Here is a 20,450-nt window from a genome sequence, read left to right as displayed (position 1 = left end):
CCAATTTCCTGTTGAATGGATTGGCAATGGCAATACATCGAATTTTATTAGCAAAAGGTTGTACATAACACAATTCTGAATTAAATAAAAGTTTAGTGTCAGGCTTTTCTTAATTAAGAAGAGCCAGAATTAGAAATATTCTCTCAGATGTCTTGATATGCAGAAATGATTCCAACATCACACTGTTAACATTTTTTCTGCAAACCCCACCAGAAATGCCCCAATCTCTCTCTCTCTCTGACTAACTTTAATTAAATTTCCTATCAAGATAGATTGACTTTCCATGCCACAATATGGTTACATGCCATTTCAACATCATCTGTAATAAACTAAACTAAACTGCAGCTGTGATCACAATAGTTAATCTATGTTGCAGTCAACGACTTTATTCCACTTCTTCACAAAACCGCCATTCCCATGCCCACCTCACCTTTCAAAACAACCTGTCCATGTCAATTCTCAGCACCGCCATGACCACCACCGCCGCACACTGCCTGCTATAAGTCACTGTATTTGGGATTGAAATCTACCAATTATGGTTGGTTTCTATGCATGACGAAACCAAATGGAGCATACAGACTGTGGACCATTTCAAACTGCAGAACCAAACTACACCTAAAGTTATCTCCTATTGTTTTTGCATAGAGACCAGGCATAGCCGTATGTGCCATTGTATGCATGCCAAGTTGCATAAACATGTTTCTTGAAGACAATTCGCTATATTTAACCTCTGTCTACTAGTGACGCAGGGGAAATAGCCAATAACTCAGATATGAATATGCCAATATTCTCAAAGAAATGGTTATATGAAAATTTGTAATAAAATGCAGTCATAGGATATTTTTGTGGCCATGAACCTTTGATTTATGGTGCAAGATTTAAAATGCGTCAGCCGACAAAAAAGAGTAAAGAGTAACATCGATCTGTACAGACATGATACCACATTCTTGACAGGGTGCAAAGGGTGTTGTACATCTATTTGATCTTGCAAAAGCACCTATGAATCAGATACATCTACCGCAAAATAGTATCTTCGTACTTCAAAGACAATTCCTAATCTGGAATTTGGTCATAGTCTCCATTTTCTGGAGATTGATGAGCTCCATGCCCTGTTCTTCCTGCAAAAGAAAAATCACTTTTTCATTCTTTTCCTCTTTCTCTCATTCCTCCTCCCAACCCCTTTCAAAGGGAAAGAACATACCTGTCAAGTCATAACCAGCTGAGGTTCTAGCATCCAGGGTACTCCTCCATTCTGTTCGTGAAGGTGACACATGCATACCAGAAGGTTGAATCATGAAATGACTTACTCCAATAGTTTGAAAATCATCATTTCCTCGGATAGGATTTCTCCCAGAAGATTCAATTGGTGAGCGGAAGCCAATACTTGATACTGATGCCCCACCAACTGGCGATGGCAACTTGCTGCCAGAAGCCTCACCTTTTATACCAGCATTAACATCCTTCTTAGAGTCAATCTGAAAGGTACCAACAATAACCTGAACATTTAATAAGCATGAAATGATTAATCAGCTAAAGAACCAATGTCGCTTACAGACAAATCAGAAATTTCATCAAATCAATTGTAGATTTTGTACATCACCTGAACTGGACCAGCAGCCTTTAGGGGTCCACCAACTCCTCCCCCAATGATCTGGCCATCTGAACTAGACAGACAAACACTAAGCCCACCAGTCCTTCCTCCAATTTCCGTCCGCACATAGGATCCAGACAATGAAATAATTTCAAAACGACCCTAATGTCAGAGTTTGAAAGAGACAATTACATTTTTGAAAATATCAAATAATTGATACACGTATATATGTCATTTTTTGTTTCCTTTTTGGTACAATCAACTTATCCAGAAGAAAGGTATAATCTTAAGGAAATAAAGAAAACAATATATTTTCAGTGACCTTTGGAACCAGTGCGAATATAAAAGCTCAAATATTTATAGCACTTGTTGAAATGACTCTAATAACTATTATTTGCACAATGTTGAGTGCTTTCACAGGTATGATAACAAACAGCCATTACTGAATCTGTCATTTCAGAGACTACACAAGGTACTTAAACCCAGGGATTGCAACAAACTTGAACAACCATATCTTTGAAAGATTGAGAATTGATGGCACCAAATGACATATACATGTCTAGATCTGAGGTGATATTGGTTCAGCATCTCAATTAAATTATATATATGTCCTTCAAAATAATATTTAAAGAAACATATATCAAATTCACCAATCGTACGCTCTAATTATTGAACTAAAGACGCAACTAGAGGTTTATGATAATTCTTTAATACTAGTTACAGTATGTTTTCACCATGATTATATATTATGAAAAGCTTCTACTAATCCACAAGCCCCATTTAAGTTTTTTTTTTTTTTTAAAAACTTCTTCTAAAGACACAAATAGATCCAGAGTGAATCAAGTTTGTCATTACTAATTTGTGCAACTGTCAGAATTCAGTGATACAATCTCAACTTTGGCTCTTCCTTGAAAGTTGATATGCTTCTATCAGACCTTGCTGCCCAGAAGGGACCTAGATTATGTTATAAAGAAACAGTAGTGCTCCCAGCTCTCTGTCTCTCACAAATGTAAATTTTCCTTTCTGCACTCATTACACAAGCATCCTGTAGGTGATTCAACAGAAATCGCCTGTCTCTATTTCTCTCAAATAAAATTATGTCTTCCTTACTGCACACATTACAGAAGCATCTTACGGCAATTTGATGAAGAAACAAACACAGAAACCTTAAACACAGGAGACTTTCAAATACAGTTATTTCTCATTTCCCTATTTGTTTTTGCTCCTTCTAAGGGGGAAAAACCCATACATGGAAAGTCAACAAAAGAGTTATGAATACAAGTGCAAAATGAGCACGTAACATAAAAAGGTACCTCATATGTAATATTGCCTCCTGATGTTGCTGGCTGGCGCAGAGATGCATTAGAGATCGAACCAGAGGCAGACAGAATACATATCTCACACTTAATCTGTTGCATGAACATCATGATTTTCTGCAAAACATCCTATTCAATAGATCCATTTATCTTGTCAGAGGGGAGACAGATAAACAGAAACAAGATATTGACTCAGACAATATAAAACTCTATTAGCACCTAAACATGTCAACTAAATAAGCAAAAACTATTATATTGTAATTACCACTAAAATAAAATAGAAGTTAACAATGTTTGTTGAGTTGTATATGAATTGTATCTCTAAATTAGAAAGGATATAATTAGAGATAATTAAGGATATAGTTAGGGATAATTAAGGAGAAGGATAATTAAGGATATAGTTAGGGATAATTAAAGAGATTGTATCTTAGTAAAACTAGGATTTAGAAATGCATATAAGTATTGATGTAAATTCACTTTTCAATATATAATATTTTTCCTCAAGGTTATTTCATATGGTATCAGAGCCTAGAATAAAAATTTGAAATTTTTTCGGCATCCTTCCCGGTGAATAAAACCCTCTTTCCGGCTGTTTCTCCGATCACCGTGGTTTCATCATCTTCCGGTGATTGTGCTCACACTGGAGGGATCGGAATAGTCTCGCCGTCAAACCCGTCGAAGTCCCGTTGTCGTTCGCCTCCGCACGCGCCTACACGCGCGGCTTGTCTCCTCGGTATCTCCGTCGCCGATCTCCTATTCCGGCGACCGTGAATCGACATCGCCCTCTCAATGGGACTCAGACGACACCGGCGATTCCATCCGTGGAAACTCCGCCGCCATCCGACGCCGGAATAGCGCGCACACGCTGACCGTTGTTCGCGCTCAGGCTGTGATCTCCGATCTGTTTCTCCGGCGAGCGTGCATCGACACCGCCTCTTCCAGTCCTCTCAGAAGACGCCGGCGAGTCTGTCTGTGGTGACTTCGTCGTCATCGGTCATCGGAATCGGCGTCACGCTCCGACTGTTTCTGTCTCGGATCGTCATCTCCGATTTGCTTTCCCGGCGCGCGTTAGGCTACACTACCGGCACTGTTGAACTCAGAATATTCCGACGAGTAATCTCTTCGCTGTCCGTCGCCGTCGTCATCGCCGGAACAGTTCTACAGTGTTGATTTTGTTAATTTTCTTTTATTAATGGCTAGTGAAGGATCTTCAAAATCAGGTGCATTTACTCCATTTCTCTCCCTTCCTAATATTACTACTGAAAAATTATTAGGAAGTATTAATTATACGTCATGGGCTACATCTATAGAGTTATGGTTTACAGGACAAGGTTTAGAAGACCATTTGACCGTTCGAGCTACTGATTTGACAGAAACTGATATAAATAAGGGTAGTTGGGTTAAAACTGATGCGTTATTGTGTAGTCTGTTATGGCAATCTATTGATCCATCTCTCTACCCTATTTACAAAGCTTATAGAACATGTGTTGATATTTGGAATCAAGCCAAATTGCTTTACACTAATGATGTTCAACAGTTATATTCGGTTGTCTCTAATATGGTTAATCTGAAACAACAAAATATGAGTATACCAGACTTCCTGGGGCGGATGTCATCTTTGAAAGCTGAATTTAATACTATTTTACCTGTCGGGAAGAGTGTAGCTGAGGATTTAGCATAACGTGACAAGTTTTTTATGATCTTAACTCTCACTGCAATTAATCCAGATCTTGCTCCTGTTAGAGATCAAATCTTGGGAAGTGCAACCATTCCAACATTGGATGATGTATTTGCTCGTCTGCTCAGAGTTTCCTCTACCATAGGACCTACTGTTACAGATTCTGCTGCCCTAGTCTCTCGATCTCCAAACCACTCTAGAGAGTCAAGTGACCGTGGGAGTAGAGGCGGTCGTCCAAGATGCAATTACTGCAATAGATGGGGGCATACTCGCGACAAATGTTATAAGCTACATGGGAGACCTACACACAATGTCAATGTTGCACAATCAGTCCCTCAATCAGCTCCTCTTGATCATCATTCAGAGATTTCAGCAAGACAGTCTCAATCAGTTCCTCAATCAGTTACTCTCACTGGAGCTGATTATGAAGAATACCTTCAGTACCAGACGACGAAACAGTCATCTCAATCCTCTGTTGCTTCCTTTGCCCAGTCTGGTAATTCGATTGCTTGCCTATCACAATCCTCCACTCTAGGACCTTGGGTCCTAGATTCAGGTGCCTCAGACCATATTTCTGGTAACTCTAGTTTATTTTCACATTTTAATCATTCCAAATCTTTTTCTTCTGTCACACTAGCGGATGGCACAAAATCTATAGTTAAAGCCGTCGGACATGCTAATCCATTACCAAATCTCTCTTTAGATTCGGTTCTTTATCTTCCTAATTGCCCATTTAATCTCGTTTCCGTTAGTAAATTAACACGAGCCTTGAATTGTTCCATTACATTTACTAATGATGCCTTTGTTATACAGGATCGAAGTTCGGGCAAGACGATTGGCACAGGATGTGAGTCACAAGGGCTTTATCACTTGTCCTTTCCTTCTTCCGCTGCTTGGACTGCTATTGAGTCTCCAACTCTTCTTCATAATCGTTTGGGGCATCCTAGTCTCTCCAAGCTCCAGAAGATGGTCCCTCATTTATCTAGTTTGTCATCTCTTGAGTGTGAGTCTTGTCAACTTGGGAAGCAGTCTCGTAGTTTCTTCCCAAGGCGTGTCAATAATCAAGCTTCGTCTCCTTTTGAGTTAGTTCACTCTGATGTGTGGGGTCCTTGTCGAGTCAAGTCTACTTTAAATTTTCAATATTTTGTGACATTCATTGATGATTATTCGCGTTGCACGTGGATATTTTTAATGAAAAGTCGATCTGAGTTATTTTCTCATTTTCAGTCATTTTGTGCCGAAGTTAAAACACAATTTAATTCTTCTATACGCACATTACGTAGTGATAATGCGCGTGAATATTTTTCCACTCCTTTCACAAATTTCATGTCTTCTCAAGGGATTCTTCACCAGTCTTCTTGTGCTTACACCCCACAACAAAATGGGGTTGCTGAGCGCAAAAATAGACACCTCATTGAAACAGCTCGTACATTATTATTACATTCACATGCTCCTCTACCTTTTTGGGCTGATGCAGTTCTTACTGTTTGCTATCTCATTAATCGAATGCCCTCCTTAGTATTGCAAAATCAGATTCCACATTCAATTCTCTTCCCTACTGGCCCTTTATACACTATCGCTCCACGTGTCTTTGGTTGCACATGTTTTGTACATAACCTTTCCCCAGGTCTTGATAAACTATCTGTTCGGTCTATCAAATGTATATTTCCTGGTTACTCTCGTCTCCAGAAAGGTTATAAATGTTACTCTCCTACGACACGTCGTTACTTTATATCTACTAGTGTTACTTTCTTTGAGTCTTCTCCTTACTTCTCTTCATCTGAAACCCAATCTCCTATCCCTGAGAGTCTTCCATTACCTACTTTTATTCCTCCTTTCGATGTTCATCCTACAATCCTCCCACACGATTTAACACCTGTTTCACCTATTATTGACTCTCTTGCAAGTACTGATATCACTTCTATTGTTCCAACGGCCTCTGTTGACTCACTTCCTGCTGCCACATCTAGCCCGACTGAGGTCCTACATCCTGATGACCAATTTCCTATTGCTATCCGTAAAGCTGTAAGATCCTCTCGTAATCCTCATCCTATTTATACTTTTCTTAGTTATCACCGTTTATCCTCACCATATTATGCCTTTGTGTCCTCTTTATCCTCCATTTCAGTTCCTAAATCTATTCGTGAGGCTCTTTCTAATCCAGGTTGGAGGCAAGCAATGGTGGATGAAATGACTGCGTTACATCATAATGGTACTTGGGAATTGGTGAAATTACCCCTGGGTCATTCCACTATCGGCTGTCGTTGGGTTTACACAGTCAAGACTGGTCCTACTGGTACTATTGATCGTCTCAAAGCTCGGTTGGTCGCTAAAGGTTATACTCAGATCTATGGTTTGGATTATGGTGACACATTTTCTCCAGTGGCTAAGATGTCCTCCGTTCGGTTATTCTTATCTATGGCTGCCATTCGTCATTGGCCCTTGTTTCAGTTAGACATCAAAAATGCCTTTCTTCATGGTGAGCTTCAGGAGGAGATCTATATGGAGCAACCGCCTGGTTTTGTTGCTCAGGGGGAGTCTGATTTGGTTTGTAAACTTCGACGCTCACTATATGGCTTAAAACAATCTCCACGTGCCTGGTTTGGACGCTTTAGTACAGTTATTCAAGAATTTGGTATGACTCGATGTGAGTCGGATCATTCTGTATTTTACAGACACACGTCGCGAGGAAAGTGCATTTATCTGGTTGTTTATGTCGACGATATTGTTATCACTGGCGATGATCAGGAGGGTATCGATCAATTAAAACAACATCTATTTAATCATTTCCAAACCAAAGACTTGGGAACACTTAAATATTTTCTTGGGATAGAAGTTGCTCAGTCTAAGACAGGTATTATTATCTCTCAGAGGAAGTATGCTTTGGATATTTTGGAGGAGACTGGGATGTTGGATTGTAAACCTATTGATTCTCCTATGGACCCTAATACTAGACTTGCGCCAGGACAGGGGGAGCCACTTGTAGACCCAGGGAAATATCGAAGGTTAGTAGGTAAACTCAACTATTTGACTATCACAAGACCAGATATCTCTTTTCCAGTTAGTGTTGTCAGTCAATTCCTTCAGTCTCCATGCGATTCTCATTGGGATGCAGCTATTCGGATCTTGAGATACATTAAGAAAGCACCAGGAAAAGGATTACTCTATGAAGATAAAGGTCATACTCAGATTGTTGGATATTCTGATGCTGATTGGGCAGGATCTCCGTCTGATAGGCGCTCGACTTCTGGATATTGTATTCTTGTTGGTGGTAACTTGGTTTCATGGAAAAGTAAAAAGCAAGATGTTGTGGCTAGATCAAGCGCAGAGGCAGAATATCGCGCTATGGCATTGGCTACCTGTGAGCTTGTATGGTTGAAACAATTGGTTCAAGAGTTGAAATTTGCAGATATATCACAAATGAAGCTATTGTGTGATAACCAAGCAGCACTTCATATTGCTTCTAATCCAGTATTCCATGAGAGAACGAAACATATAGAAATAGATTGCCACTTCATTCGAGAAAAAATTTTATCAGGGTGTATAACTACCAACCATGTCAGCTCTAATGATCAGCTTGCAGATATCCTTACTAAGTCTCTTAGGAGTCCTCGTATTGAATTCATTTGTAACAAGCTTGGTGCATATGATTTGTATGCTCCAGCTTGAGGGGGAGTGTTGAGTTGTATATGAATTGTATCTCTAAATTAGAAAGGATATAATTAGAGATAATTAAGGATATAGTTAGGGATAATTAAGGAGAAGGATAATTAAGGATATAGTTAGGGATAATTAAAGAGATTGTATCTTAGTAAAACTAGGATTTAGAAATGCATATAAGTATTGATGTAAATTCACTTTTCAATATATAATATTTTTCCTCAAGGTTATTTCATATTTGTCATTCATACACTAAAACAAAATCAAGAAACCACTCACACTCCAACATCTATAATTTAACTATATTTAATATTTTTCAGTAACGCCATCAAATTGAGAAAGTATATTTATGGTTTAAGATTGGCAATGAATGCGAAAAAAAAAAAAAGCTTAATAGGGGGAAACAAGGTATTATCGCATCTCATACAATCAAAACTTTTCCATTTGACAACCATAAAGAGAATGGGATAGGATACTCCCACTATTATATTTCAGTTCCTAAACACCAAGGAAAGAAAAGAGTCTTAGACATTTCAATAGTTAGTGACTACTATATTACTAGGATCAATTCTATCATCAACATGCTAATCTTACAGATTACTCACATTAGTGTTAACAAGTTCACCATGTTAGAAGAAACTTGGTCAAGACAAGAGATTTCAATTTTTGAATGTAAGATGGAAGAAAAAAGAAGACAAATAAACAGGATGTGGCCAACAAGAAAAATAACAACCATAATCTTAATAATGTTCTAAAATAAAAAGTTTCACCATATTGAAAATGGGTACATTTCAGAAAACTAATGACAAAGATTACTAACATTATGTCATATATCACCACCACCTTCCCCAAAAAAGGGAAAATGACACTGTCAGATGATTCCCATAATTGCTGAATGTACACATATAAAAGGCAAGTTGCTCATTCTAAAAGTTTAATCCTAATAAAACCAAAAACAAAAAAAGATCAAGAGAAAAAGACGAGGCAACTAGGTAAAAATCAATTTCCTCACTGTTAGAGACATTGAGAAAACAGTTTAAAATAAAATAGACAAAAAATCAGTTAAAGGTGCACTCTGCTTCCCAAGATCATCTTTAGTGCCACTTAAGAAGGAAAAGGAAAAAATTAACTTCAAATACATCAAACTTCACTGGATACTCTACCTGGATCCACAACAAATAAAGAATAAACACTAAGTAAAATAGCCAGAACCTTTTAAAAGGCTAAACAAGCTTGGGGAACAGTTTTTGCCTAATGTTTATTAAGAAAAAGCACACCATCAAAAATCTGTCTTCAGTCAATTACATAACAAAGAACACATGATGGTATAGTGCAAAACCTTTAAAATTTTACAAAGACAGTAGAGTGAACTAATCAGATATATTTCTTGCAATGCTACACAATTTAAATAAAAATTTAGAACTTCTGACGATAGAGCAAACTCTATTCTTAAACCACGTGTTCATATAATTATCATTGAGTACATATATCTCAACATGAGAAAATTTGGAAACTTAGATAATGCATACCTCACCAACAGCTACGCTAATAACATGAGGAGTAAAGCCTTGCCCAGAATTTCCTGCACCAATAATTTAAAAGAGCAACAGTAAGTTTCTAAGTTATAAATCAACCTCAATGGGAAATACTGAAGCCCAAACCCTATTTGAACAACGATAACAACAACAACAATGACAACACCACTAATAATAACAACAACAATGTTACACCATTTTACATGGAGAAAGTAATGCTATTGCAATACTAAAATGCAAAGAAAATAAAATAGAAAATACTCTCGAAAGTGAAACCATAAGGTATCAGGCCATGTGGTTAGTCAGCCATTAACAAGAGGGACCTGAAATTGTTTTCTCTAGGTAAAGAAAAAGAGAAAAGAAGTCTCAATTGCCACATAAAGCCACTTCAGAGGTCACAAAACATTTTCAAATCCATCACCTTCGATATATACAGAAGGCAAATAGAAATCTCAGTATAGTAAAATACAACAAAATTAATTTGATATCACTCAATGTGCATTATGTTACAGTTAGAGATACAAATAGTGACAAATGTATCACTATACATTACACACTAACTAGAGTCAATATAACAGCCTGTAATGGACTATATAGCATCTTTCTCAATTAGCGTTATGGCGCACAGCCACAAATATAAAGACTTAAAAGTATAACATCCTTAATCAATCAACGATGGACAATTTTAAAACCCTTCCAATTCAAAAACAGCAACCAAAGCTCGGCTAACCATAAAAAGAAAAAGCTTGTGTAACCACCAAGCTGGTTATATTTATGCACAACGTTTATACACATCAAATCTGATAATCAGAAGCAAGCCAATGCCAGAATAACTCACACAATTCCTCAGCATTTCAAGGAATTTAGGAATTTGACCCACTAAACTTATTGCACTAAAAGATTAAGCATTGAAAAGCACACAAAATGTAAAAGTAAAAAACACCAGCAAATTGAACGCCTACTTAAAAAGGGAAAAAGAAACTCCACGAAACGCATTCAAACGTTCATGTTTTCTCAGTGACACCCACTACACAAAAGCAAAAACAACACTGGTAAATAATTCAAAACAATCATCCAAATTCCCTGCGAAAATAAATAATTTTAGAGAAACCCACAAAGATCAGACGAACCTAAATTGTCAAAAGACCCAATTAACAAGTAGAGTAGCGTGAAACATGAAATTTTAAGAAAAGCCCTCGAAATTGATAGCTGTAACAAAAAGGACTATAAAGAAGGAAACTTTACGAAAACACCTACCAAAACCGACAAGCTGAGACTTCTTAGAGAACGGAGACGAGGAATTAGAAACCAACAGGTCTTGTTGTTGCTCTCTCTTCTCTTTGGAGTTAGAAGACGACGCCGTTTTTCTGGCGGCCAAGGCCTGCTCCGGCGTTCCGTACTTTCTGGGTCTTCCACGCTTCCTCTTCGCCGGCTCCAGAGGGGAGTTCACGGCGGAAGACGCAACGGAGTGATGGTACACCATTGAATTGTGTTGGTGGTGGTGGGACCCAGCGCCTTCGTCGTTGTTGGTGGTGTGAAGAGAAGGTGGAAGCAGGCCATTGGTGGGTGAGGATGTGGCAGCGGTGGCGGAGGGGACGGATGCGGTGGTGGGGGAGGGGAGGAGGTGGTGGTGGTGGTGGTGATGGTGAAAGTAGGAGCTGAGTTGTGATAGTTGTCGCGTGTCGTCAGGTTCCATTTTAGTTTTAGATAGAGATTTAGAATTTAGAGAGAGAGAAACTGAGATTTTTTTTATTTTTTAAAAATTTATTTTTAATTTTGCAAAGAATGCGCATGGCCTTCATTAATTAGAGATGGGAGTTTATCAGCCGTTGGATTACTGTATTCTTCGTGATTCGCTACGATTGTTGACTTTTTTTCATTTATTTATTCTAGAATGTTAATTACAAATATTATAAAATCGATCTCTTTAAATTTTAATATTAATATTTACTATTTTATTTCAATAATAATATTTCTTTCTTTTAGATGTCTATCTTATAGATTAGTGGTCCGGTCCAACCATAACCGTTAGGTTGCTCGCCGATTAATTATTAAAAAATAATATTTAAAATAATTTTATGTAATTTATTATTATATATAAATTTTAATTTTGATATATGGAATTTTAAATATAAGTCTTGATAATAAATTTTAAAAAATATGACTGAAATCCATTTATTTATCTGGTTCGATTCAACGGTTTAAACAATTTAATCTAATTTAATCCAAAAAAATAGTTTTTAAATAAACTTAAACCATTTTAATTGACAAGTGACAGGTTAACTGGTTGAATTGATTGATTCAGTTTGATTCTCAAGACCATGATTCATATTTCTAAACAAACACTTCAACATCAAAACTGCTACACTGTGAAATGAACAAAATCCGAAAGCCGGTTGACAGTTATTTCAGTTTAAAAGAGGGAAACCGCTTATAATTTTTCTCTTTTAAATCTTTACAAGCGGATTCTTTCATATTTTTTTCTTTATAAATCTTTTTGCAAGTGAATGATGATGGAAGTCCACTCAGAACAAAACAATGTCACTCTAGGTAAATTGAGTGCAAAAAGTTTGACAATATTTATGTATCATCAGAAGGGTACAATGCATTTTCTTGATGTGCTTTTTAAAGATTGTGATGTCTTTGCATACTTTTTTTATTTTTCTTTGAAGATTGAAAATGTTGGTGTGATTTGTAGTTGGAGTTGTTGACAAGCCTCTTTCATGCTTTGGCTGTGGCATTGGCTGGTCCTCGTGAGTTTGAAGAGTTCCAGATCATTTGCATTCTTTTTTTAATTTTTCTTGCAGTTTGTTCTTGAGAGTTTGAATCTTGCCACAGGTTTCTGCTGGGGTTTGTGTTTCCTCCATTATGGTACTATGCCACTGTTCTTTACTTTGGGAATTATTATCTCAAAGATCCAAGGGAGCGATCTGGCCTCGCCGCATCAGCAATTGCTGTAAGCAGATACTTTTCATTTCTGGGTGAAGTTTGCAGAACTTTACTTTGAATTGGCTTCTCATTGAACCTACCGCTTTTCAATTATCTTGCAGGCTTTGATTTGCTCTGTTGCTCTCTTGGTTGTTCTTCTTACTGTGATCTTGTAGCAAGTATTTCAGTGCCACCAGGTACTTTGGTTCAACCATGAATAGATAGGATAGGAGCATAGCAGATTATTGTGGTAAGGAGAAAGCCTTCTAAACTATAAATTGCAGAGTTTGTGACATTCTTCCTGTAACAAAATTCTTAGTTATATTACTGCAAAATTTATGAATTTGTTGTGTTGATAAGGCACAAAATACGTCAAAATGCATTTAACATAAATGTTTTCATAATTGTTTGAAATCAACAAGCATTTCACTAAATTTGATGAAAGAGAACAATATCCAGAAGAAATTCTAATGCCTATAACACATCATAAAACATTTTCGGAACACTGGTTAATCAACACTCTTGATCAGAATCAACAACTTGTTTTTAGCATTACAGTGAATGAGTTCACAGAATCTTTAGACTTCATCCTTCGGTGTTGGTGCCTGTTCCTCCCCCTCAGCAGTCTCTTTTGAAGATGCCATGTTATGTGAATTCTTAAGTTCCTCAAGCTGCATGGAACATGGGCAGAGTAAAGGATTTTTTTTTTTTAAGGATAATCACAAACAACTTGAGACATTTTACAAAAAAGTTAACAGAATTAGACATGTAATGAAAAATGGCATTGAGACGACAAGATTGAGATGATATAGGACCCTTCAGAAACTAACTCTTTATTTGAGAATCTCAGATACATTCTAGCAGTAATTTACCATACTTGAACAAAATCCATATTGCTAGGCATCATAGTTAAAGAAATCAGCGGCAACCATTTCTTTGCCTCTGGCATGACACAGCAAAGCTGATACCATATCTATGAAACCTATAATGAATTTAGTGTGATCATGGTTTGTATCTTAAGTTTTGGTTTTTGATTTCCTTTATTAGACAAAAAGACAGGGGTGTGTGAAAATGCTAATTCTGATCCAATATCTCCTCTGTTTCAGTAAAATTTACTAAAACTATAAAAGCTGACTAGTGTAGTGGTAATGTTTCCATAAATCACTGAATAGTGATAATGACAAAATCTATAGTTCTACTAAAGTGAACTATGCACTAGAGGTTTCAAATATGGTATGAGAACATCTGACAGACATAAGTAGCCCACCCCAGTGATCTGCTTCCACAAATAACCAACAATTATAAATAGTACAGCGGAGTGAGTTTTTTCATATTTGGAAAGTGTGTAGGCCTAAACTTAAATAAGAAAAGATAGTGCAGTGTTAAATTATATATGAAAAGGGAGCAAGGTGGTAAGATTTCATAATGTTTCCAAGTAGAAAATGAAAACGCAAGGTCCTTTACTGAGAAAAAGATCCTTCATAAGCTTCTGATAGGAACCAGTGGATATGTTCATCATTAGCATAAACATAATAAAAACAATGTGACTCATTTCATAGACTGGGCAAAGCACAAAAGAATAGATGGAATGGAAAGTACTAAAGTTGAAGCTCTTATTGAATCTACCTCATATTTTTTCAAGCTTTCCTCAAATGATAAACATTCTATGCCTAAAAGGGATACACAAAATTTGTGAATGAAATTTTGCTAACACAGACACAACAGCTTTGCTAACATGAGAACCAAAATGTAGACAGATCTCAAAATCAAATGGCACCTCTTTGCAAGTTTCCTGATGTGCAGCCAAAAGATCATTATACTTCGTCTGCAAATCGGACAATTCAGTTTGTAGCTTTTCATAATCAGATACACTAGGACCTCCTAATTTATGTTGAATAAACCTGTCCACCAAAAACACAAAAATTTCACCACTTTTCAACTAATGACTACACCCATCTCGAAGAACAGAAAAGAAAAAGATATCAACTTACTCAAGGGCAGAAGAAGGCTTGTCATTTTGCTCATACAATGCCACGAGAACTACAACAAAAACTTAAATTTCACTTCAACAAATTAAGAAAAAAAATAAAAGAGGAGTATGAGAAACTACCTTGTGTAAGAGCATCCAGGACTCCACTGGAATCTAAATACTTCCTAAAAGCTTCCTTCTTTGCTTCTTTTTCCTGTAAAATATCAACTCGGTGATGAAAATATAACGAAAATAAGCCAAATTCAGTAGAAGTTATGAATGGATCAGCTACAGGACATTACACAATTTAAAAATTTACGAAAAAGTTCTGAAATTTACCTCTTTGTAACGCATCATGATCTGCTGTCAAATTTACTTCCCCTTCTTTTGCTCCCTTAATGAAAATGATTATAAGGAAAGAAAATCCACCATGATAGACCCGTCACCTACTTGACTACAGGCTCTTTGCCCACTTCCCAGGACTCTATTTTGAGCCTCATCCCAGGAATCAATTCTAAGCCCGGCCCAGATTAAATCTAATCCGACTGATGAATAAATAATAATTAAAAATGATATTATACCTTTTTCAGACAATATTGATCAATAAATTTTAGACAAAACGCGTATGCTCTTCTTTCCTTTAAAATAATGTTAGCGTATAAACTGCAGCTTCACCTCATTAACTTTTCATACAGGTTTTACGGTTCCTTGAGAATAATAAGGAAGAAGGACTGGATTTACAAGTTCAAAAGAATTTGTGTGACAGCATTTCTCAATTTAATTATTGCATTTGGAATCCAAGTCTCAATTTTTGCATTGCGTTAAGTAATAGAGTCATCTCCTAAAGAAGGTAAATTTGCTTCATCATCAATTGTTTAAGATGTAGAAAATAATATAATTTCATTTGCACCTATCTGACATCCCACCAAAGCCAATCCCATCATTAATCTCTTCTGAGGACCAAAAGCTACACACCATTAGTCACAGTTTGTCAATAGAATAAAATTATAAACCCAAAACATGCTCCACCTGCATACATTCTAATGCAGATTTAAGTTTGTTTTAAAAATTCTTTCTATAGTTTACAGAATGGTGAACAAATACAGTTAACATTTGGTACAAAAGAATAAATGAGAAAAAAAATTAAAATATGAGTTCAGCACATGTTGCTCGTGGCATAATTGTGGCACCATCGCAGTTGATAAAATATGTATGCCGTCAAGGAAGTGACCTAGAGTTATTGTGACAGCAACATGGAGATCAACAAGAGTGAAAGCATTATTACCAAGCCATAGTTCACAAGGGAATCAATATTTTCAATCTTCTCTATCTTTTTATTAAAAGTGTTCCATGTGCTCGTAAAGGGACATTGTTGAGCCTGCATCCATATTCCACTTATTGGTTAGTATTGTACATAAGAAGGTAAATGAATAGCTCTAGTAAAGAATATGATATTATCACCTCTGTTTTTGTGTCACTATTTTGATCCGGGACAATTGAGTTTTGCAATGATCTCTGTTCATTGTGGTTGACTGATTCTTCCGAATGCATTTTTATTTTGACCTTCTCAGAGGTTTTTCTTGAGGGGATTTTGTATGCAGAATCAGTGTGTATTGTTTCCATGACTGAACCAAAGAAGTTTGTAACAGGTACCTACAAACAGGTAGAGGCACAATTTTTTTTTTTTTTTTTTTGAGGTTACTTCAATCTATCAAAAATTCTCCAAAGAAAGATCTATCAACACTTCAATCTTGAGAGAAATGATCTCAGATAAAGAAGTATTCACCACAAAAAGGGTCTAGCGGTATGTTATCTATAATGCAAATTGGTATATATCCCTTTGCTAGAATTAGGCATTATATGAACTTAGCTCTCGCAGATCATTCAGTTAAGGAACAACTATACTATTGACACTTTGCAAACACAAGAAACACCTTGTAATATGTAAAATGTGAAATAGCATCTATGCAGTGTCTGCTCTTTAGCATAGGTGCAAAAGTCCATGCTTTAAAAGGATGAGAACAGGATTTACCTAACAACTACAAAGGTTTTTTTTATAAAACAAAACAATCCAATCAGAACACAAGGATCAATAGCATCAGAAAAGGCGTCATGAACTTCCATACCTCCTCCAGATTTCTTTGGTATAGATCTGTTCGATAGTACGCAGTTGACATCAACAAATTCGGGTTGTATGAAGTGAAAAGACTGCATAACAAACACATAGCAAACAGTGCAGAGCTTAGTTTGAAGAAAATATAATGACTCAAGTTGTGCTATGCAATCACTTCTCAGAAATGAATAGCAAGAGATAATCTAAAGGCCTTCATTTAATTTTCTTTAAATACATGATAAGAAAAAGGTTTAGAAGTATATCTTCAGGGGTCAATAGACTCTTTTTATCTTTCAGATGGATCATAAATTATTTCCATTGATTGAATCACTCATGAAGTTTTAATTTCAAATAAACTTGGAGAAGAAAGTTTCAAATTTGTCACTTACAAATCCCCAACAAACCATAAGTGAAAAAGCCCACAAGAGTAAGGATTGGTTGATTGACTCAGTGAAATCCCAATAAACCGTTTACATCTTCAAAAACATATACCGGTTGCCATCAATACTCTCTCATTTCAGAATTTAATGGATAGTTTATACAAATTCAATCCCCAGAGAAAGCCAATGAAAGTTTAATCCTAGAAAGCAAAAGTATGATCTGAAAAGAACCAAAAGGATGTGTGTACACAACATACTGAAGCATATCATACTCTTAGCTACTCCTTTACCAAGTATAAATTCCTACTTTGATGTACCTGCTCAATGAAGCATTGTCATACATATTCAGCTTTTCAAAGAAAGCAAGGGTATAGAATGTAAAACGATCCACAACAGAAACCCCAACCTGCATCAAGAAGAGACATTGAATGTAATACCCACAAGCCTATAAGTGAAATAAGAATACAGCAATTTCAAAAACTAGCATCCTAGATCTTAAATGTTTAAGGGAATGATAAAACAGTAAACACTATCAATTTTACACTTACATCAGAGTCCAAGTGATGTGAATATGAATTCTCCCCTTTCTTGCTACTTCCAATGGCCAAAACACCTGGCGAATGAAGCTGTACAATCCAAGTAAAAAGAAAAAGTCCATCCAGCATCAAATACATAAAGCAAATTTTAGAAGTCGCAGTGCAAGGTTGAAGGACATAGAATACAATGTTCAAAGGTCAAGCTTAATCCAGAAGCATGTCAATAAAATTCAAAATATGGATAGCCGTGACCTGACTATATGAACAAAGAAGCATCTCTTAAAAGCAGAAATGCACAAACAACTGTGCAAATATATGACACTCAATATATGCCCAAGGATATACAGATTTTCTGGAAAATTTTTGAAGGTATTATGCAGAAGAGATTAATTTTACTGGCATACCAATAAACAAAATACAGTATGGGACATAGATTGTACATACAAATCACTATTATAGAAGGGAAACTACACATGTAAGGACACATCTATACACTGAATAACTATGAAATGTGATTCTAGAATATTCAGGACTAAATCAACTCTATAAAAGTAAATTAGATAATGTGTACATTAAGATTTTTTCTTCTTAGTATCATACACACATTCCTCTAGATAAACGAGTAAACATCAGGCCCCCCAGAAAATACATAAATATGACTAGGTGATAAATATTATGATTTTTGTGAAAACCAAACCCCTATATTAGAATCATAATACTAACCTGAGAGAAGAGTGTGGCAGCTTGGCAAGTGTCCACCATTATCAGCAACTCCTTGAATCTAATTTATATCAGCAACAAATGTTATACAAAGTTCCAATAAAATGACAATACTTGATGCCACTGCTACATCTACATATACAATTACTTTAAATTCTTACAACTGAATTCTTAATGTTATATCTTTATGAGTGAAAGGCATAGAAGTGGCATATTCTCTCACCTCCACTTTTCTTTCATTTGTTTCACAGCATCAGCAAGATCATGACTCTGGAGCTCTTCTGAATCCTGAAATTTTAAAAATTCATCTCCCCCATGTCCCGTCATGTATAGAAGAATATGGCTTCCTTCATCACTTAAAAGACGCTTTGATCTAGGAACAGCAGTCTCATGACGCCCAGTCAAAACTCTTAAGAAGTTTTCTACTGTTACTTCATAACCCCGATAGTCTACCTGAGTGATTCAAGTTTAGTAAAATCAGGGTCCAAAAATTATTGAAAACCCGCATCTTATGATTGTTTGGAAGCACGAACATGAAGCATAATGCTTAAGGCTCTAGGAAGGACAGCAGGGAATTGCAGTCTTCTATAGGCAGTCTTGCTCGTGTGTGTATATATTTTTTCTTTTCATAAGATACAAGGAAATTTTGCATTAAAACTTATTTCACATTTTAATAACATTTCGGTCATCTATTTTTAAAGAGTAATAACCAACATATTGATTGTGATGTAAAATGATGGCAGACTTAAAATTATGCAAAACAATATTTTGTCTCTCTACAGAAGTTGCCCATAAGTCAAAGAGTCAGGAGGAACAAAACTCACCTCAACATTATCACCATACAAGTTAAGTCTGTGGTTCTCATTGTTGAACACTTGAGCAGGATACTTGTTTCTAGCATTACAAGCCATGTCATCAGCCAGCATAAGTATGATCCTCTCATCTGGTATTCCTAGCCGCTTAACTGTCCTGGGAAACCACACAACAGAAAACAGTCTGTTACTGAAAAAAATGGAAAACAACAAACTTTAGAAGATGACAGTTCTCAAAACAAGAAAAGAAAAGAGAAAACCTATTCTTACCTATACAGGGACAAAGTATTAGCCATGTGCCGGTAATTAAACCTGAACAATGAAACAACCCATCAATTAAACCAGCAATATATCCAATGGCTCAAGTTTCTTACAAAATCATTACATTCACCATGACACTAGCACAAAACAATGATTCATGAATCCAAACTAAAACAAGCATAATGTCAATCAATGGAAACACTACTATGTTGGGACATCGCAACCAGTATCAACAACTCTTGATACCCTAAAAATTACCCACAACAGTAAACTATAAGCAGTGATTGAAGAAACTTCAAGAACAAGAACAAAAATTTTATAGCTCCGGAACTGAAATGAATACATGGGTATTATCGATAATCAAGTGCAACAAAATGGGTATGCTTTAATTTCTGATAATGTGGATCTATACTAAAAATGAATAAAAGGTGAAAATGAGTTAGTTACCAGAAACGAGAAGTGCAAACCAAGACAGCCCAGTTGTTAGTGTGCAGAGTGGTCTCAGCTGAAGCACTGAATACAAGGGAAGAACAGAGAAGCAAGAGCCCCACCTTTACAGGACTTCTTAAACACAGCAAATTGCACATCTTGAACAGTTGACTAATACTAAAACACTCGAAATTTTACTTTTGTGGATTCAAAACCGGGTTTAAGATTAATTCGGATCTTATTCGTCTGGAGTGCCAGTATTTGTTGCAATTGTGAAATGGAAATTCAGCTCAGTCTCTTTGAATTTACTGAGAAGAACAAACTCTTTCACAGCTTCTCTTCACCAACTAGGAGATCAACCTTGTTGTGATATCATTATAAAACGTCAATCATCAGATATTCACCAGACGATTTTTACTGAGAATAGAAAAATCTGGAGTTTTATTTCAATCATCCCATCTTCATTCCTGGAATTTCATTTTGACGGGTACAAGGGTAATTTCGTCTTTACATAATATTTTG

General features: G+C 36.3%; 3 protein-coding genes and 1 long non-coding RNA gene across 5 annotated transcripts; 1 reads left to right on the top strand and 3 right to left on the bottom strand.

Moving 5' to 3' along the window:
* Window positions 1-787: 787 nt before the first annotated feature.
* On the bottom strand, window positions 788-11,540 carry LOC123208367 (AT-hook motif nuclear-localized protein 14-like). 2 transcript variants are annotated; one of them, XM_044625832.1, is made up of 6 exons: window positions 11,038-11,540; window positions 9,775-9,827; window positions 2,905-3,036; window positions 1,601-1,753; window positions 1,202-1,475; window positions 788-1,118 (listed from the first exon to the last, which is right to left on the bottom strand). In XM_044625832.1, exons 1-6 carry the CDS (start codon window positions 11,474-11,476, stop codon window positions 1,054-1,056), a joined length of 1,116 nt encoding a protein of 371 aa, XP_044481767.1. In that variant the 5' UTR covers window positions 11,477-11,540; the 3' UTR covers window positions 788-1,053. The 2 variants fall into 2 exon arrangements, with proteins under 2 accessions (XP_044481767.1, XP_044481766.1); XM_044625831.1 differs by having other exon boundaries at window positions 1,202-1,496; window positions 11,038-11,537.
* Window positions 11,541-12,629: 1,089 nt separating this feature from the next.
* On the top strand, window positions 12,630-13,067 carry LOC123209343. Its single transcript, XR_006501048.1, has 2 exons — window positions 12,630-12,736; window positions 12,831-13,067. It is a non-coding gene; the product is annotated as an uncharacterized LOC123209343 (long non-coding RNA).
* Window positions 13,068-13,076: 9 nt separating this feature from the next.
* On the bottom strand, window positions 13,077-15,173 carry LOC123209342 (c-Myc-binding protein homolog). Its single transcript, XM_044627333.1, has 5 exons — window positions 15,017-15,173; window positions 14,819-14,891; window positions 14,700-14,748; window positions 14,486-14,609; window positions 13,077-13,379 (listed from the first exon to the last, which is right to left on the bottom strand). The coding sequence occupies exons 1-5, from the start codon at window positions 15,032-15,034 to the stop codon at window positions 13,287-13,289; spliced, it is 357 nt and encodes a 118-aa protein (XP_044483268.1). The 5' UTR covers window positions 15,035-15,173; the 3' UTR covers window positions 13,077-13,286.
* Window positions 15,174-15,664: 491 nt separating this feature from the next.
* Window positions 15,665-20,386, bottom strand: LOC123209340 (putative GPI-anchor transamidase). Its single transcript, XM_044627332.1, has 10 exons — window positions 19,947-20,386; window positions 19,509-19,550; window positions 19,251-19,395; window positions 18,650-18,879; window positions 18,430-18,487; window positions 17,719-17,796; window positions 17,488-17,576; window positions 16,804-16,885; window positions 16,139-16,330; window positions 15,665-16,055 (listed from the first exon to the last, which is right to left on the bottom strand). The coding sequence occupies exons 1-10, from the start codon at window positions 20,084-20,086 to the stop codon at window positions 15,915-15,917; spliced, it is 1,197 nt and encodes a 398-aa protein (XP_044483267.1). The 5' UTR covers window positions 20,087-20,386; the 3' UTR covers window positions 15,665-15,914.
* Window positions 20,387-20,450: the final 64 nt, after the last annotated feature.

The sequence above is a fragment of the Mangifera indica genome, chromosome 2, assembly GCF_011075055.1.
Source record: "Mangifera indica cultivar Alphonso chromosome 2, CATAS_Mindica_2.1, whole genome shotgun sequence".
In the NCBI taxonomy this organism is placed as follows: Eukaryota; Viridiplantae; Streptophyta; class Magnoliopsida; order Sapindales; family Anacardiaceae; genus Mangifera; species Mangifera indica.
Note: the sequence above shows the minus strand (reverse complement) of the source record. Positions and strands in the feature narration are given on the sequence as shown.